The sequence below is a fragment of the Astatotilapia calliptera genome, chromosome 9, assembly GCF_900246225.1.
Source record: "Astatotilapia calliptera chromosome 9, fAstCal1.2, whole genome shotgun sequence".
NCBI lineage: Eukaryota > Metazoa > Chordata > Actinopteri > Cichliformes > Cichlidae > Astatotilapia > Astatotilapia calliptera.
Genome location: NC_039310.1, coordinates 29885215 through 29905262, shown reverse-complemented (window position 1 = coordinate 29905262; position 20048 = coordinate 29885215). Strand labels below are relative to the sequence as shown.

General features: G+C 47.2%; 1 protein-coding gene, 1 long non-coding RNA gene and 1 pseudogene across 2 annotated transcripts in view; 1 reads left to right on the top strand and 2 right to left on the bottom strand.

Annotated features, from left to right (window-relative positions):
- LOC113028825 (dynein heavy chain 5, axonemal-like) overlaps positions 1–76 on the top strand; it is a 33459-nt gene extending 33383 nt beyond the window's left edge. Inside the window, 1 exon segment of the mRNA XM_026179272.1 lies at positions 52–76. Coding sequence (XP_026035057.1) covers positions 52–76 — 25 coding nt within the window.
- Positions 7–1325, bottom strand: LOC113029491 (gastrula zinc finger protein XlCGF46.1-like; annotated as a pseudogene).
- Positions 1326–1328: 3 nt separating this feature from the next.
- On the bottom strand, positions 1329–19538 carry LOC113029513 (uncharacterized). The gene is made up of 3 exons (XR_003273425.1): positions 19359–19538; positions 18339–18524; positions 1329–1358 (listed from the first exon to the last, which is right to left on the bottom strand). It is a non-coding gene; the product is annotated as an uncharacterized LOC113029513 (long non-coding RNA).
- Positions 19539–20048: the final 510 nt, after the last annotated feature.

Genomic DNA, 20048 nt, shown 5'->3' with positions numbered 1-20048 from the left:
ATCATGCAGTACCACAGTGCCTCTTTTTGCACCCTTTCATGTTTTCACTAGATCTACAAAGACAGTGAAGCTCTGACTTTCTCAGGAAATTAAAGCTGAATTCTGTGAAGCCTGATCTCAAGCTTTTTAAGTTTGACGCAGCATCCAGAAGAACTTTTGTTCAGAACCCCCGTTTCTCCCACTGTGTTCAAATGAACCCTGTCAGGGTAATGTCCCATTGGTCTGCCACTTTTCTCACAGGAGGACACTTTGTGGGTCTTTTGATGGCTCAATAGACTTTTGTAATGGATGAAAGCTTTCCACAGTCACATACAAATGATTTAACTCCAAGTGGGTGCGCTGATGTGATTTTAAGCCAGTCATACGAGTAAAAGCCTTTCCACAGTCACCACATACAAATGATTTAACTCCAGAGTGGGTGCGCTGATGTGATTTTAAGCCCATACGAGTAAAAGCCTTTCCACAGTCACCACATACAAATGATTTAACTCCAGAGGATGCTGATATGTTTTAAAGTATTTTTAGAGTAAAAGAATTTCCACAGATAAGAGCTGAAAGGTTTACACTGTGGACGCTGATGTCTTTAAGTCTCTATGAGTAAAGACTTCCACACTGATCACAGACAAATGATTTACCTCCTGGATCATATGTGTTTTAAGTCACCTTTCTGAGTAAAAGACTTTCCACACTGATCACAGCTGAATGGTTTAACTTCACTGTGGATGAGCTGATGTTTTTAAGCTAATTCTATGAGTAAAGGTCTTCCACATTGATCACAGCTGAATGGTTTCACCCGTGTGGATCAGCTGATGTGATTTAAGTGACCAATCTGAGTAAAAGACTTTCACAGATCACAGCTGAAAGCTTTAAATTCGTGTGGACGACTGATGTGTTTTAAGCTCCATCTAGAGTAAAGGTCTTCCCACATTGATCACAGCTGAATGGTTTCACCCGTGTGGATCAGCTGATGTGTTTTAAGTGACCAATCTGAGTAAAGACTTTCCACACTGATCACAGCTGAATGGTTTCACACCGGTGTGGATCAGCTGATGTGATTTTAAGTTGCATCTTAGAGTAAAGGTCTTTCCACACTGATCACAGCTGAATGGTTTCACACCGGTGTGGATCAGCTGATGTGATTTTAAGCTACCAATCAGAGTAAAGGTCTTTCCACACTGGTCACAGCTCAAGCTTCTCTCCTCCCCGTTGGCGCGCTTGCGTCTTCTGGGCTGCTTCATAGCAGGAAAAGTCTGTTCCACAGGGATCGCCGCTGGCTCATCTTTACTTTCTGGTGCTGGATGTTTTTGGTTGATGTCATCCATGTGCTGGAGGTTTCGGCCTGCTTTCACTTCTTTCTCCTGTAATGACAAAGAACCCAACAGTGACATCAGGTCTATACCTTCAGCTCATCCACAAGTGCCCCCTCTTACCTCACAAAGATAAACAGTTTCCACCATCTGCCAAACGTCTCAGGTGCCTGGGGACGCTATGCCTGTGGTAAACATTCGAAGTGAGCTCATTTTGGGATAAAAGTAGTAAAAGTTCAAGATTGTGAATAAATTTTGGCTTGTGTTGACTTCAAAGTTTTTTTAGTTTTTACTTTGTTCAAATTTGAAGAACATCACACTTACAATGTGCAGTTCAGGTTGTATGGTGTGAGAGCTGTACAACCAAATCCACACTGACTCAGATTTTCCCTCTGATTAACCACGAGGGTGACACACAGTTATCAAAGTCTGCAGACACTGTCAGCTGCAATCAACACCTTTGTGGCGGAGGTGTGGTCCGGGGCGCGGCTGCAGGGGAGGGAGTGGTGCAGTGAGCTCGACGGGGCGGTGCTGGTAAGAACAGCTGATGGCGATTTTGGACTGATGGTGGTTTCCTTCCCTTTATATAGTGAGGCGGAGAGGAGTGGAGGAGCGCTAAGGGAAAAGAGACACACATCAGCTGGGATCGAGAGCTGTCAGTCTGTGCGTCATATTGTCTGCTGTGTAAATATCAATAAATGTGGGTTCTTGGCAATACGGATCTGCGTGTGTGTGTGCTTGGGCCTGGTATACTCCACAAGTGGTGCCGAAACCCAGGAGCCTGCCGGTGTGGGGATGTCCGACCCGCAGGCTGCGCCCCCGCCCAGCCTTTGCAGTATTTGGCGCAGATGCTGGCGGAGATGGCAAAGATGAGCCACGACCAGGCACGACCCGCCGAAGCCCCCACCGCTGTCGGTGGCGGTGCCCCGGATGGGGGACGGGGACGACCCCCAGGTTTTTCTGGAGACTTTTCATGCCACGGCGGAGGCCTGCCAGTGGCCGCAGGCGGAGTGGGCTCCGCGTTTGCTGCTCTGTTGTCAGGGAGGCTCGGACGGCGGCCCTGGGTCTGCCGCCGGCTTCGAGGGGCAGCTTCCAGGACGTGAGCCGGGCGGTGGTGGACAGGTTGGGGCTCACCGCTGAAGATCATCGCCGGCGATTCCGGGCCTGTCGGCTGGCCGTGGCGGATCGGCCGTTTGCTTGGGCCCGGAAGCTGCATGACGCGGGCCGTAGGCTGGCTGCAGCCGGGATCGTCAGAAGGCGAGACGCTGCTGGTGGGCAAAGTGGTGCTGGAGCAGTTTGTGGAGGGGCTGCCTGCAGAGACGGCGAGATGGGTCAGGTGTCACCGTCCCGCGAGTCTGGAGGGTGGCGGTGACGTTGGCGGAGGACCACCTTGCCGCTAGAGCGGGGGAGCCCCGGGACAGCGGCCGGAGGCCGAACAGACAAGCCCCGGTGCCGGCACCGAGGGCGCCGGATGCCTGTGCCAGGGCAGGCAGAGCGGACGCTGGCGTTGAGCCCTACTAATCCTTTTGCTGCGTTTGTGCCTTCCAGGGACCGGACCTAAGCAGCGCTGCCCCTGAGCCCACGGAGAGCAGCACAGACGCCGGGGCAGGAGTGCTGGAAGTGCGGACAGCCGGGACACCTGAGGAGGGACTGTCCTCTGATGGAGGTGGGCAGGTGTTCCGCGTTGCCGGTGCTCCAGCGCCCTCTCCCGGTCCGGGAGGGACATACAGCATTCCGGTAGGGACTCGAGGGGGGTATACGCCATGCTTTGGTGGACACAGGCTGCACGCAGACCCTCGTGCACCAAAGTTTGGTTCGCCCCGGGGCATTGCTGGAGGCAGAATGGGTGGAGGTGAGGTGTGTGGCATGGTGATGTTCACAGGTATCCCATAGTGCCGCTGTTATTGAAGTATAAGGGTAAAACGCATAGAATAACGGCTGCGGTTAGCCCGCGCCTGTCGCATCCCCTAATTCTGGGCACAAATTGGCCGGGGTTTTTGTCATCTGTTGGGACAGTACGCGGGGGTGCGGTCACGACCGCTAGTAGCATGTAGTGTCTGCGCGGCGCTCAGTGGTGACGCGGGGTTGTCCGACACTGACTCTGGGGAGGGGGAGACGGCGAGTCCTTCACAGGTAGTCCCGCCGGCTCCGGAAGTTCCCCCCACGGGTGATTTCCCACTGGAGCAGTCTCGTGACGATACCCCTACGCTCAGCCTTTGACCAAGTGATTGAGATTGATGGTCACGTGGTGCGCCCTGAAGCCGTGCGGACCTACCCACGCTTCATTTTGTCGAAAGATAGGTTATACCGAGTGAGTCGTGACGCTCGCACGGAGGTGATGCACACCCAGCTGTTGGTGCCGCAGGGCCGCCGGGAACGATTTTCCAGGCGGCTCATTATAACCCCATGGCAGGGCATATGGGATACGAAAAAACTCTGGAGCGAATAACGGCCCGATTTTATTGGCCGGGCATCCGAGCGGATGTACGCCGCTGGTGCGCGTCCTGCCCGGACTGCCAACTTGTTAATCTGCCGGCCATACCAAAAGCGCCTTTGCGTTCGCTTCCACTCATAGAGGTCCCGTTCGAGCGCATTGGCATGGACCTCATCGGGCCGTTTCACCGGAGTGCACGCGGCTACCGCTTTGTGTTAGTCCTGGTGGATTATGCAACGCGGTACCCGGAAGCAGTCCCGCTGCGCACCATCTCTGCAAAGAGTGTGGCGCAGGCACTGTTTCAGGTCATCTCCCGAGTCGGAATCCCGAAAGAGATACTGACTGACCAGGGCACGTCGTTTATGTCTCGTACACTGCGGGAACTATACGAATTACTGGGCATTAAAATCTATTCGGACCAGCGTCTACCACCCTCAGAAGGACGGCTGGTGGAGCGGCTGAATAAGACCTTAAAGTCCATGATTCGTAAGTTCATTAACGAGGATGAACGCAATTGGGATCACTGGCTAGACCCTCTGTTGTTCGCAGTGCGGGAGGTGCCCCAGGCCTCTACGGGATTTTCTCCCTTTGAACTGCTGTTCGGCAGGAGGCCACGTGGGGTGCTCGACCTGATTAAAGAAAGCTGGGAGGACGGTCCGAGCCCCGCCAAGAATGAGATTCAGTACGTGTTAGACCTGAGAGCAAAACTCCACACTTTGGGGAGGTTGTCACGGGAGAATTTGCTCCAGGCTCAGCAGCGTCAGCAACGCCTGTATGACAGAGGGGCTAGACTTAGGCAATTTTCACCGGGAGACAAAGTGCTTGTATTACTCCCTTCTTCCAGCTCGAAGTTGCTCGCCAAGTGGCAAGGACCCTTTGTGGTCACACGGCGAGTCGGGGACGTTGACTTAGAGCTGGGCGATAGAACGATAACGATATGTATCGCGATATAACTTTTACTCGATAGAGAAATTAAGCTATCGCGATAGACCTCGCCGCTCTTGTCCTCTTAAAAAAAAAAAAAAAAAAAAAAAAAAAAAAAAAAGGTCAGCCAATCCAAATTAAGTAGCACAGAGCCGAACCAATCACAGCCGCAGCGTCACGTCGCGTGACTTGTTACTTACAGCACACGTGCCAAGCCGCACGTGTGTTTGTTTGGGAAGCAGCCAGCGGGTAATGGAGCCAGCGCGTAATGGAGGAAATGAGTGTGCCAACTAGAAAAGTCAACCGAGCGTGACCGAAGAGAAAACAGATGATGGTTCCAATGCCGGAGAGATTGTCGAACGGAAGAGCCATAGAAGTTCCGTAGTGTGAAGGTATTTCGGCTATTTCAAGTGTGACAAAAAACAGAGTAGCGTGCACTGTAAATTGTGCCGAAAGCAAGTCTGGAAATACAATAAACTGGTGCATGCGTCACACTATTGTCTGCTGTGTAAATATCAATAAATGTGGTCCTTGGTAATACGGATCTGCGTGTGTGTGTGTGTGTGCGCTTGGGCCTGGTATACTCCACAACCTTTTATTATAATGCACAGGTGATGTTGTGGATAGGTGTAGCTTTGGGTCACGTGGTGCCGGTAATAGTAATAGTGATTGCTATATCACCTGTTCACATCCCGAGGGAATTTTTGTGAATGAGTGGGTGATGGAGGAAGTCGACCATTGCTGACCGCTCAAGCTTAGAATGTTTTTTTGATCACTGTTTTTCTACAGATTTTAAGGATTTGATAACAAACAAAGAAGTTTTTAATCTGGAACTTTGACATACGTTTTGAACTGTGGGCGCGTCAACATTATTCCCCTATTCAGCTGCTCGGCAACTCAAAGGCTTGACAGTCGCCAATATTTGTCAGCAAAAACGTGCGATGGCAATGGAGCCTCCCGCAATCAGCGCTGAATAAACGCCGACGCGAGCCCACACGCCATCGCCACTACACCCATAAAATCGGCTAGTCTGACAGATAAGGAGAAGACGACGGTGGTATGTAAACTGTGTTATTGTGCTGCGTGTTGTTTGTTTGAACGCAGTTTGGATTCTGACCATACGAAGATGTTTTCGTGACACGCCCACCGCTACGTTTGCTGTTGGATTTGGTGTGTGTGTGTGTGCTGTGGCTCTGCAGGCATTCAACTGAGTTTGAAGGAATCGCTGTTGCCTTTGTTTTGGATTTTGGCATGCTGCTTATGTTGAATGCTTAAAATGACTGGATCGCAGGCTGCATCTGTTGTTGGAAAAACTGAAAAGGATAAAAGATTAATTTCCCTCACTGAGAAAGCTCTTGCAAACAAAATTGAAACCATCCAAACAGATCGGAAAAGGCATGTAAGCAAAATAAAAAGTGTTATTATGGCACTTAAAGAGCTAATGAAAGGTGATAAAAATCATTCACAAGTCAAAAAACAGTTTGATGAGTTAACACACCTGTTTAAGGATGCCAGTGCATTGCATGAATCTTTACTTTCTCTAATCTCATTTGATGAGAAAGATAAACAAAATACATGGTTCTCAAGCATCGCTAAATACAATAAAGGGTTTATGGAGGATGTTAAGATATGGCTTTCTGAAACGTTCGGGGAGGCCATCATCTGACAAAGCACAGTCACAGGAAACTTCCCTGGGAGGAGAAGTGGAGGTGCGAGAACACATTGGAAAATCAAGATGGCGGCGCGCACGGGTGCAGCTCTCCAGTTTGGTGCTCATTTTTACTTTTAATGTGGATATTTTTTAATGTTTGCAACGCCGCCATCTCTTACAGTCGCCAGAACCTAATTGACCTAGGTTTTAAATATAGTTTGTCTGTTTCTGGCGACTATCAGCGAACACAAAACATCCTGGAGGAGATAGCGAGACCGCCGGGGTCACCGTGGATGGTCTGCCCGCCCAGCAAGCGTAGAAGGCGACGGAGGGAAAGAAAGAAGAGGGGATGCCGGTCGGGCTCAGACGCTAGGCTACGCAAACATCCACACCGGCCAGCACTTCCGAGCCTTTTCCTATCGAACGCCAGATCCATCACCCACAAATTGGAGCTACAGATAGCCACCACGAGCTTTGCACGTAACTGCAGCATTATTCTTATTACGGAGACGTGGCTTCACCCGCTGATTCCCGACGCTGCAGTCGAGTTAGCAGGCCGCACGCTACACCGGCATGACAGAAACAGCAACTCAGGTAAAAGCAGAGGAGGGGGGCTATGTGTTTACGTGCATAACGAGTGGTGTTGTAACAGCAGGATCATTCACACACACTGCTCTCCTGATTTGGAGGTTCTGGCAGTCTCGTACAGACCTTTTTACATCCCGAGGGAGTTTAGAGTAGTCATTGTGATAGCTGTTTATATACCGCCGGATGCTAACATTAGCACGGCTCTTTGCCTCTTGCTCTACACCATAAACAAACAACAGCTTGCCCACCCCGATGGGGTTTTTATTGTCGCCGGCGACTTTAACAAAGCGTGCCTAAAGACTGTGCTTCCTAAATTTGCCCAGTTTGTGGACTTTGCTACGAGAGGAGAACCCACTTTGGACCATGTCTATAGAGATTGACAGACCACGTGACTTTCGCGCATTGCAAAACAATCCAAGTACCGCATCAAATGCAAGCATTTGCAGCACCGCAAAACGTTCATTCTTCGGTTCCAATAAATTCTTGCTTTTTCTTTGCCCCCCAAAAAGGTATGTACAAAACGAAGGAGAACAATCCCGGTCCGTACAAAGACAGACTTGATGAAAAGTCAAAGAAAAGATACGAGGAAAAAAATCAAACCAGTGAAAGGGTTAGACCCTTACGAGCACACAGAGGGACAAAATACGTTAGCATGCTGCCCAACTTTCACCATGCTCATATTTATAATTATACGGTTCTTGGAGTGAGTGCATACACTCGTGAAGTTTAGTACCGTATTTTCACGACCATAAGGCGCACTGTGCTAAAAGGCGCAGTCTCAGTTATGTGTGCCCTTACTGTATTTAACACACACATAAGGCGCACTGGACCATAGGGCGCATACAAGTACCGTATGCGTATTTAAAAATAAAGCGGGAGCAAACCTGAATTCGGTACCTTACTCACATTTCTATTGCCGGTAATCGTCATCATCAACAACACACAAGCATACAAGTGTGCGTATTTAAAAATAAAGCAGGAGCAAAACTGAGTTTGGTACTCACATTTTTATCATCAATCAAACCCATCGAAGTCCTCATCCTCTGTGTCTGAATTGAACTGCTGCGCTAAATCTCCATCAAACATGCCAGGTTCACTGTCTTCACTGTCAGAGTCACTTTCCGTGCCGTGCGGCTCCTCGGAAACGATGCCGGCTTTTGCGAAAGCTCGAACAACAGTGCCAGCAGACATGTTAGCCCAAGCATCTACAATCCATTGGCAAATTGTGGCGTAACTCGCCCGGCGCCGCCTTCCACTCTTAGTGAAACTGCGTGGAAAAAACCACCTGGTCTCCTTACATACACCTCCCTCAGCCAGTCTTTCATCATTTCCTCATCCATCCAGCCCTTTTCATTTGCCTTAATGATGATTCCTGCTGGAAACTTCTCTTTAGGCAAAGTCTTTCGCTTAAAAATCACCATAGGCGGCAGTTTCTGTCCATTAGCATGGCAGCCAAGCACAACAGTAAAAGAAGACTTTTCATACCCGTTGTGCGTATCGCTACCGTGCTGGTCCCCTTCTTCTCCACAGTGTGACTCACCGGGATGTCAAAAGTGAGTGGGACCTCGTCCATGTTTGTGATGTGGCTGGGCTGGATGTTTTTGTCGCCGATGTGTTTGCTGCAGTAGGAGCGGAAGATGGCCAGCTTTTCCTTATAATCCGCTGGAAGTTGCTGCGCTACCGTAGTTCTGGTCCGGATGGAAAAATGGCACCGTTTCATAAAACGAAAGCACCAAGACGGACCTCCTTGGAAATGTTCAATGTTCATCTCTTCAGCTAGTGAAACTGCTTTTAGCCGAATGGTGACCGTCGAAACGCTTCTCCCGCTCGCTCTTTGCTCGATGATCCACCGCTCGAGTCTTTCCTCCAACTCGGGCCACCTCGCCTTATGTCCGCGGAAACTCAGCTGCGTTTTCTTGACCTGCCGGAGCTTGTTTTCCAGCTTCCTCCATTTGCGAACCATCGATTCGTTAATCTTAAATTCTCTCGCCGCTGCTCGATTTCCATGTTCCTCCGCGTAGCTGATTGCCTTCAGTTTAAACTGTGCTTCGTAAGCGTGTCTCTTTGCCATTTTCAGGGTTGTTAAAACAACGATGTCCTGCATAATGCACATACCTGTTCTTTTATACAGGTATGTGCGATTGTCCCGGTATATACGATCAACGCCCACACTTCACCCTTTAACGTTCTCATGGTGTTCTCTACTACGTCCTCCTTACAACACACAGGGCGCATTGCGCTATAGGGCGCGCCGCACTTTTTGAAGAAAATCTAAGACTTTTAAGTGCGCCTTATGGTCGTGAAAATACGGTAACTTCAGGTCACTGCAACAAGCCCAGGTACAGTTTACCGACGGATGGGTGCAGGACCTTGAAATGCACCGTGTAGAACGAAAGACCATCGTACGTATCATAAGTTTACCAGTCTTACAAATAGTCTTCATAAATACACATTCGTTAACAGTTTATTAATAGGACCTTTGAGCTCAACAATAATTAATTAGTAGTGGAAATAATTTCTGGTACGCATCACAGAAATGTAGCAGTGACAAATATTGTATGCTGTAATCGTACTGGGCAATTAGTGATACAAAACAACTGTTTTATCCTGTGAATAAAAGTATATGTTTTTGTCAATGTACCATGGTAATAACAGAAGCGAAACGCAATATTGTGTCAGGACAATTCACTATTTATGCACAATAAACAAAGGAGCATAGCGCGATAATTTCTGTTCAGCGCCAGACTTGCTTGTAACCTATATCACTAATTATGTTAAGAAAAATGACGCATTAACTACAACAGCAGACTGACCTTTGTGGAAATGCTTGGAGCAGACTAACCTGTGAGCTGGAGTGTTCTGGGACGTTATATTTGGTCTTTGAATGGCTGCAATCCAGTCGCCTCTTTGTTACTTCGGAAACATGGCTCGAACAATTTCTCTTCAACGACGTAATCCGATAACAACCGATCTCTTTACCCGTCGGCTTCCCGTGGCTGTCATGCGACCGGCTATTGCAGTTAATAATACAACAGCTTCTTGCCATTTTTTGTGTTTCTTTTTATCGCTGTATAACCGATTTCAATTGAAAGCCTGCGTGCGCTAGTACCGCTTGCCACGAGTTCCCAGAATTCTTTACGGTTTTACCCCTGAATGACGTCACATTTTCAATCTCTATTCAAACATCAGGCATGCTTTCAGAGCGACACCCCTCCCCCACCTGGCTGGATCTGACCACCTCTGCATGTCCCTCACCCCCACCTACACCCCCCTGCTGAGAAAAATAAAGCCCCAGACAAAGACAATAAAAACCTGGCCTGAAGGAGCCCTTTCTCAACTGCAGGACTGCTTCTCAACAACTGTATGGGATTTATTCTGCAGCCACAACCTCCAGGAGTACACGGACACTGTACTCTCGTACATCAGGAACTGTGTTGACAATGTCACCGTCAACAAAAGGGTCAGGGTGTTTCCAAATCAAAAACCCTGGATGAATAGCAAAGTGCAATCCCTCCTAAAAAGCCGCAACACTGCCTTCAAGTCAGGGGACAGGGCTGCATATAGGGCGGCCAGGGCAGACAGGAGTAGAGGAATCAGAAAAGCTAAGGCTGCCTATAGGAGGAGGATTGAAGATCACTTTGCTGACAACAACCCCAGAAAAATGTGGCAGGGGATCAATCACATTACCAACTACAGAAGCAATAACCAGGCGACATCTAGGACTGATGCCTCGCTGGCTGAGGATCTAAACCGTTTCTTCGCCCGCTTTGAGACGACCAGGCCCCCAGCTGCCACACCACTTCCACCCGCCCCCAGCACTGGCACACTAACACTCAGGGAGCATCAAGTGAGGTGTGTTCTAAGGTCAGTGAATCCCAGGAAGGCGGCAGGTCCTGATGGAATACATGGAAAGGTTCTCAGAGCATGTGCTGACGAACTGACCGGAGTCTTCACTAAAATCTTCAACCTTTCCTTGTCATCAAACACCATCCCGCCCTGCCTCAAAACCTCCACCATTATCCCCATCGCCAAGAAGACAGCTGTGGCCAGCCCAAATGACTACAGGCCTGTTACACTTATGCCTGTAGTGATGAAGTGCTTTGAGAGACTGGTCTGTCAGCACATCAGGGCCAGTCTGCCTCCCACTCTGGACCCCCACCAATTTGCCTAGAGGACAAATCGATCCACCGAGGACGCTATCACCATAGCGCTCCACACTGCGCTGAGTCACCTGGAGCACCAAGGAAGCTATGTGAGAATGCTCTTCCTGGACTTCAGCTCAGCATTCAATCATATCATCCCGGAGATCCTGGTCCAGAAACTGTCTCACCTGGGACTCTCCACCCCCATCTGCCTCTGGATCAAGGACTTCCTGACAAATAGACCACAGTCTGTCAGACTCGGCCCCCACCAGCACCATCACACTCAGCACCGGGTCTCCACAAGGATGTGTTTTGAGTCCCCTCTTGTTTATGCTCTACACATCCGACTGCTCCCCTACCCATCTCTCAAACACCATCATAAAGTTCGCGGATGACACCACTGTGCTTGGACTCATCTCAAGGGGGGATGAGTCGGACTACAGAGATGAGGTCAACAGACTGACTAAGTGGTGTTCAGTTAACAACCTCCAACTGAACACCACGAAAACTAAAGAACTTATCTTGGACTTCAGGAAGGACAGAGCAGACCCGGCCCCACTCTACATCCACGGGAACTGTGTGGAGAGGGTACACTCCATGAGGTTTCTGGGCGTGCACATCTCTGATGACCTCTCCTGGACTGCAAATACCACAGCGGTGGTTAAAAAGGCCCAGCAGCGTCTCCACTATCTGAAAGTGCTCAGGAGGAACAACCTGGAGGAGAGGCTGCTGGTGACATTTTACAGAGCCACCATAGAGAGCGTCCTAACGTACGGCATAACATCATGGTATGCAGGATGCTCAGCTGCGGACAGGAAAGTACTGCAGAGGGTCATCAACACAGCCCAGAAGATCACTGGCTGCTCTCTGCCCAGCCTGGAGGTCACTGCAAACTCTCGCTACCTCAGCAGAGCTGGCAATATCATCAAGGACCACTCTCACCCCAGCAACCAACTGTTTGAACTATTACCGTCAGGCCGACGGTACAGGTCACATAAAACCAGGACAAACAGATTCAGGGATAGCTTCTTTCCCAGAGCTATCACCGTAGTAAATAAGCACAAAAACAATTGAACCTTAGCTATTCCATACAGTCACTGTCATTATATTATGCTGCTATTCATGCTGTCATTATATTAATGCTGCTATCCTGTATATATTGTACATACTATTGTTTGAGTACTTACGATTGGTTTTTTTTTCGTACTTTTTATATTTTACATTTATATTTATTATTGAAACTTGCACCAAGGGAGTGGCACTCCAATTTTGTTGTACTCTGTATAATGACAATAAAGGCTATTCTATTCTATTCTGAAAAGAACCTCAATCATCTCTTAATCCCCAGAATGATGTTAATGATAAAGTGTCGCCATCCGACAGTGTGTCAAATAAAGGCAGTAGGTCAAGCTCAAGAGTATCATCTACTTCATCTGCACGTCTCAGGGCAGAAGCTGAAATGGCCGCCTTGCTCGCACATCAACATGTGCTGAAAGAAAAACACTCTCTTGAAGAACAAGAGGAACTGAGGAGAAAGAACAACTTCAGCTTGAAGCAGATATAGCTGCAACTGTTGCAAAGGTGAACGTGCTAAGAACTGGATCCACTATGCGGAGCGTCACTTCACGGAAATCTAATGGAATGGAATCATATTTTAAAACAAAGGGAAAATGGCCTTGAAATTCTTAATGCGGATGCAGAGACTTTTGTTCCACAGACGCTTACAAAAGGAAATGCAATCACTGGGAATGCAGAGCTTCAAGTAAAAACAGTGCAACAGAATATGAAAAGGGAAAGGCCTGCACCAGCTCTTATGGGCCTTCTGACGCTTTTGGATCAATTCCACCTTTGCCTAAGCCACAAGCTGCTCATCCAGTAGCCAATGAAAATCTGTTGTCCATTATGGAAAAACAAAATGAATTAACTTGTATGTTGGTCCATCAGCAAAGTCTTTCTTCACTGCCCAAAAGGGAGATTCAAACCTTTGATGGTGACCCTTTACATTTTCAGGCTTTTATGCGCTCGTTTGAACAGGTCATAGAAGCAAAGACTGGCGATGCTGGCGACTGCCTGCATTATCTTGCACAGTACACCAAGGGGCAGCCCAATGAACTTGTTAAAAGCTGTCAACATATGTCTGGAAGTGCTGGATATGTAAAGGCAAAGACTCTGCTGTATGAGCACTTTGGGAATGGACATGTGATTGCATCTGCTTGTTTGAACAAAGTTCACTCATGGTCACTGATTAGATCGGAAGATGGAAAAACTCTTCAGGCATATTGGTTGTTCTTACGTGGATGCTGCAATGCAATGGAAGAGATTAATGATCTCTCTGAATTAAATACACCTGCCAATATGCTTGCTGTGATTAGAAGACTGCCATATAAGTTAAAAGACAAATGGCGAACAGTACCATGTGACATTCAGGAGAGGCAACATCGCAGAGCCGCATTCATTGACATTGTTTCCTTCCTTGAGCGTCAAGTTAAAATTGCAACAGATCCTGTCTTTGGAAATCTATGTGACATTCCAGCAACACATCTAACAGCCAAGGTCAGCAATGGAGGGAAACGTTCTCCACATCTAAGAGCTAAAGGAAGTAGCTTTGCCACAACAGTCTCTGATGTTGAGAGACAGAATCAGACAGGGGCTCAAGATCGTCACAGCACTGTGAAGGCTTGTTTTTTTCTGCAAAGGCGGACACACACTGGAGTCATGTGCTCTGCTTGATAAGAAACCTCATAATAAGAAGATTTCTTTTCTTAAAAAGAATAGCATCTGTTTTGGCTGTTTGTATACTGGGCACATAAACAAAGAATGCAGAAAACGCCTTTCATGTAAAATCTGTGGTCTCTGACATGCAAGTATACTCCATATCCACCACAAAGAGAATAATGAAGTCAAACCTAATAATGAGGCAGATAACATTCCTGTTACGATCCAGACTAGTGGTCTTACTGGGGCCGGTGAACAGGACTGTAAGCTTGCCATTGTGCCAGTTAAAGTAAAATCAAAGAGAGGTCAAAGAATAGCGGAAACGTATGCCTTTCTGGACCAAGGGAGTTCAGCATCCTTTTGTACAGTGGGTCTTATGGACAAGCTGAATTTTTCTGGGAGGAGGACAAAGATTCTCCTGCGCACCATGGGACAGGAGAAAGTGGTGGACAGTTTCATTGTACCTGAACTTGAAGTTGCTGGATTGGACAGTGACATGTACTGTGATATGCCTAACCTCTTCACTCAGCATAAAATGCCTGTAGATATTGGTAACATCCCAAATCAACAGGACCTGGATGACTGGCCACATTTGAAGCATGTTCATTTGCCAGAAATTAAGGCCAATGTGGAGCTTTTGATTGGCATGAATATGCCCAGAGCTCTAGAACCTTTGGAGGTCATCCGGAGTGTAGGTGATGGACCTTTTGCCATTAGGACTGTGCTTGGCTGGACAGTGAATGGGCCACTTAATCGAGAATGCTGTGGAAGGCCAGGATGTTTGGCAACAGTTACTGCCAACAGAGTTTCTGCTGTCAACCTGGACAAGCTATGGAAACAGCAGTTCCAAGATGGACTTTCCAGAGAGCAGCGATGATGAACAGATGGGGCTGTCAAAGGAAGACTTGAAGTTCCTGGAATTGGCCAGCAAGTCGGTGACTTTGGGGGATTGGCACTACAGCATTGCCCTGCCACTGAAAGACCGAGACATAAGAATGCCTGACAACCGTGCAATCGCTGAGCAACGAGCCTTAGGTTTGAAGAAAAGGTTAATCAGAGATAAAGACTTTCACAAAGACTACACTGCCTTCATGACAGATCTCATATCTAAAGGATATGCAAAGAGAGTGCCAGTCGCAGAATTAGAGCGCAGTGATTGGAAGCTTTGGTATATCCCTCACCATGGGGTTTACCATCCTACCAAGGGGAAGATGCGGGTCGTCTTTGACTGTGCAGCATCATTCCAGGGCGTCTCTCTTAATGCGCAGCTCCTGAGTGGTCCTGACTTAACAAACTGTTTGGTTGGCGTACTGACGAGGTTCAGAAAAGAGCCTATTGTTTTGATGTCTGACATCGAGGCTATGTTTCACCAGGTGCATGTGCCAGAGGAAGATGCTGACCTTTTGAGGTTTCTTTGGTGGCCCGGTGGTGATTACAATCAGAGAATGCAGGAGTACAGGATGGGTGTTCATTTGTTTGGGGCAACGTCCTCTCTGAGCTTTGCTAACTACGCCCTGCGGAAATGCGCAGAGGACAACAAAGCATACTTCAGCCAGCAGGTGACTGACACCATTCTGTATAGTTTTTATGTGGATGACTGCCTTGCTTCAATATGCTCTGAAGAAGAAGCCATCAATCTTTACTCAGACCTCAGAGACATTTGCACCAAGGGTGGTTTCCACTTAACAAGTGGATCAGCAATAGCCGCAGCGTTTTGGCAGTTATACCTGAGGAGGAAAGAGCAAATGAAGTTAAGGACCTAGACCTGGATTGTGACCTTTTACCTATTGAGCGGGCATTGGGAGTGAAGTGGTGCCTGCAGTCAGATGCATATAAGTTCTGCATATCCATCCCAAACAGACCATTGACTGGGAGAGCGATCCTATCCACAGTAAGCTCCTTCTATGACCCTCTGGGGTTCCTTGCTCCTGTTATCTTCACAGCCAAGAGAATCCTTCAAGATCTGTGCCAGAGGGGGATAGGATGGGATGATGCTATACCATCAGCAGTTGCTCAAGAGTGGAAAAGCTGGGTAGAAGAATTGCATCTGTTGAACAACATCAGCACGGGACGATGTTTAAAACCTGATTTTGGACAGACGACCACTGCTCAGTTGCACCACTTTGCAGATGCGAGTGAGTGAGAAGGGCTATGGGGCCGTTACCTACCTGTTGCTGTACAACAGTCGCTCACCGATGCACAGTTCCTTCATAATGGGAAAATCCAGGGTGGCACCTTTAAAACCAGTCACAATCCCTCGCATGGAATTGACGGCAGCAGTGGTAGCAGTTTGCATGGATAGAATGTGGAGGAGGGAGTTGAGACTACCTCTCCTAAACTGTCTTTTGGACGGACAGCACCGCAGTGTTGAAATATATAAACAATGAGACTTCCAGGTTCCGTGTTTTTGTGGCGAACAGAGTGTCAGAAATCCTCAAGGCTTCTAGTGCCTCCCAATGGAGGTATGTGAACACCACACATAACCCTGCGGACCTTGCCTCCAGAGGTATGAAGGCAGAGACCTTTTTACGTGACACTGAATGGATATCTGGTCCTGCATTTCTTACACAGCCAGAGAACAATTGGCCTGTGAACCCAGAAAACTTGCAAGAACTTCCACATGAAGATCCTGAAGTTAAGGTGTCTGCTGCCATCGAGGTCTTACAAGCACACGATGATGATCATCCTCTGACCCTTTTAATCCATCGTGCCTCATACTGGACTCGTCTCATCAGGGTGATGGGTTGGATTTTGAGGTTCAAGACATTGGACGAGGAAGGGCTCCAAACTGCTCTTTGTGAAGTGGAGTCAATCCTCAACAGTAGACCCATTACGCTGGAATCCACTGATCCAAATTATTTGGAAGCATTAACACCAAACCATCTCCTTTTCAAGTCCAACCCGTCTTTACCACCTGGCCTGTTCCGCCTGTTCTACGCACGTAAACGATGGAGGCAAGTTCAATATATATCTGACCTGTTTTGGAACAGATGGACTAAAGAGTACTTGCCACAACTTCAGCAGCGCCAGAAATGGGGAAGGATTAAATGCAACTTTGTTCCTGGAGATGTGGTCCTTATAGTGGATGATTCTGCACCTCGTGGTTCATGGATCATTGGGAGAGTCACCGGAGCTGCACCAGATGAAAAGGGGCTTGTGCGTCAGGTCTGGATTAAGACCCCAACCAGCCATGTGTGCAGACCCGTCACAAAGATATGCCTTCTTCAGGAGGCCTCTGACCCATGACATTTTTGACACAGAGTGACATAACTAACTTTGAATTGACTTTAATGTTATGAGATGTACATCACAGACTGACTATATTTAGGCTAAGTGCTGGTAACCTCTGGCCTGTGAATGACTGACCGTGTGCAGACAGAAGAAAAGAAGAGAAGAAATGAGAAAATAACTTTGGTGGACTTTTGAGTATGTTACGTTGTCTCACTGGGTGTCTGTGATGTGATGAAGTGTGTCTGTGATGTGATGAAGTGTGTGTTGTGAGTTATGGTGTTGGATGTGTAATTATTACTGTAAGAATGTAATAATTAGGGGCTGGAATGTTATGGATAGGCGTAGCTTTGGGTCACGTGGTGCCGGTAATAGTGATTGCTATATCACCTGTTCACATCCCAAGGGAATTTTTGTGAATGAGTGGGTGATGGGAGAAGTCGACTTTTGCTGACCGCTCAAGCTTAGAATGTTTTTTGATCACTGTTTTTCTACGGATTTTAAGGATTTGATAACAAATAAAGAAGCTTGCAATCTGGAACTTTGACATACGTTTTGAACTGCGGGCGCGTCAACATTATTCCCCTATTCAGCTGCTCGGCAACTCAAAGGCTTGACAGGTGCCAATAGGTGAGTTATAATGCATCTCCACTAGAAGATGGTCCCCTGTTATCTACTTTTTCACAGGCAAGCGTGGGTGAGAGTCTACAGCATTCTACCCCCCAAGGACACGTAGTCTAATGCCTTTATTTTTCATGACCATGTCCACTTAATACTGTACTATATGGTTATATGGCATTTTAGTTCATATACAGCATAGAATTGAGGCACTTCAAATATTTTCATCTCAACACCTCCTCCCTGGAGATAAGGAGTCTCACTATCTGCCTAATGTCTCATGGTGCCTGGGAGTGTCAGTCCAACTCACTCACAATACACATCTGTGTGTGGAATAACATATTTGATGTTTTCCTATATGTAGAACAAAGTCGCACAAAATGTACTATAGATATTACTAAAGTCATTTTGTCAAAACATATGATCAACACATAAAATAAAGAAATGTCCATCACAAGAGTTAGCAGCTTACACAAGAACAGAAAGAATATGAAAGAGAAGTGGAAAAGGAAAACAGAGGATTATTAATGAAGTCATGATCACTCCACAGACATCACCTTCATATGAAGGGAAACAGAGAGTTGAACTCAAATGATAAACCATTAAGTTCCTGAGGCAGACAAACAGAGAGGCTAAACAGAAGGCAGAAATCAAACCAAAATGAGCTAAGAGAGAGAGACCCTGTAGAAAATGATGAAGTTAAGCAACCAGTGTAGTTATAACTGACTTACTCTAGATCTCCTCTCAGACTCAGGAGGGGGCGAGCGGGCCGGCTTTGTAGTTGGAGTCGGACCAGCAGAGACAATGGGCTCACTGACCTCCACTCCCCAAGTCAGTCACCACGAGGACAAGTTCTTTGTTTAGAGATGATTTAATCCAAGCTCACCAACAACATCACTCAGCTGTCCTCGTCAGAACTAATGAAATAAAAGCAGTAACATTTAGAAACGTCAGTTTACTAAACATAAAAATATTGCTCTTTTAGCCTCGCTGACATATTCTGTAAAGATTAAATGACTTAAATCATCACGCTGTTTACAAAAACACATTGTTACCAAACTCAGCGAACAATTGCGCATCCAGAAATAACTGTTTCATGTCGTTTGACATGGAAACTTAAATTTACAAAGACACACTGAACGCACCTTCCTACCAGCTGTAACCTAAAGCTGGGCAGACGCTGTGCGATTTTTTCAGTCGCATTATTCAGCTTCTGCTCGAACTGCACGATTGACTCGCAGGGGTTAGAAGTTCGTAGGTCACGATGCAGAGTCTCACACTATACGGCCCGATGCTCTGATGCGACCCGAGTGCTCACACTGTGCGTCCATAAAATGAAGGTTATAACAGAAATTCTGTCGCTCGCTCTCCCTCTCTGCCTTTCACTCACACAGACACACCACCACCATCAACTTTGCTAAATTGCTAATGAAAAACATGATCAGCTGTGTTTGAGCAGCAATGTAAATCCAACTATTTTCCCGGTTGTTGTGTTTGCGCGTGCGCAGTGCGAGAAGCTGCGGTGACACCCTCCCGACCAAGCGATTTATGTTCGGGTGCTGCTCGGAGGTGTTAATCGCTTCTCGTTACCCCCACGTATACTACACGACGCACGATGAAGGCCAAAACCGGGCCGATCGACAAAACGGTCGCACGACTCAAAAACTGGCTCAAAATGGGCCAAAAATCGCACAGTGTGAGCCCAGCATAACAGGAGAACGAACGTTCGTCTTCGCAGCTGCAATACACACCTCACAACACGCCGTTCATCAATTACATTAAACACGAGGCGTCGCCACAATACTTTGATACGGGTTCTTCAACAAGTGCCCTACTTTTAAAACTGTGGCAAGACACAGCAAAGAGCACAGTACGCACACCTCTTCTTCTTCGTCTCCTCCCCTGCTTCTTCTTCTTCTTAAGTTTTATTGGCGGTTTGCAAACAATAAAATGGTGCGTTACTGCCACCAACTGGTATGGAGTGTCGACCCTCAAGCCCTCCTCAAATGTTTACTCTCTTTTAAAAAGTGGAATAGGGCCTGATAACACTCACGTCTTGAGTCCTTTTGCAGTAAATCAATAAGATCCAGTTTAATTTTTATGTTACTGAGGTTTTGGATCAGTTACCTTCTCTCCACCTGATATTTCTGACAGTGTAATCTAACACGTTCTATACTTCACCCTTCTCTGCAGTGATCACGTTTCCCTGCATCATGTTTCCCTGTCATGAATAGTTTTGTGTTCAAACCAGTATGTCCAAACCTTATTCTAGAAATGACCACCTCCTCGCGCCTACTCCAAACTGTGCTCCTCATTTCTCCTGCTCTCCTTTGAATTTTATTACAAGCATCGTCCCCTCCTTTCTTTATCCATTGTATTTCTCCCTCTTCTGAAACTACTTTGATGTTTAGATATGTATCCTTTATTTTCTATATAACACA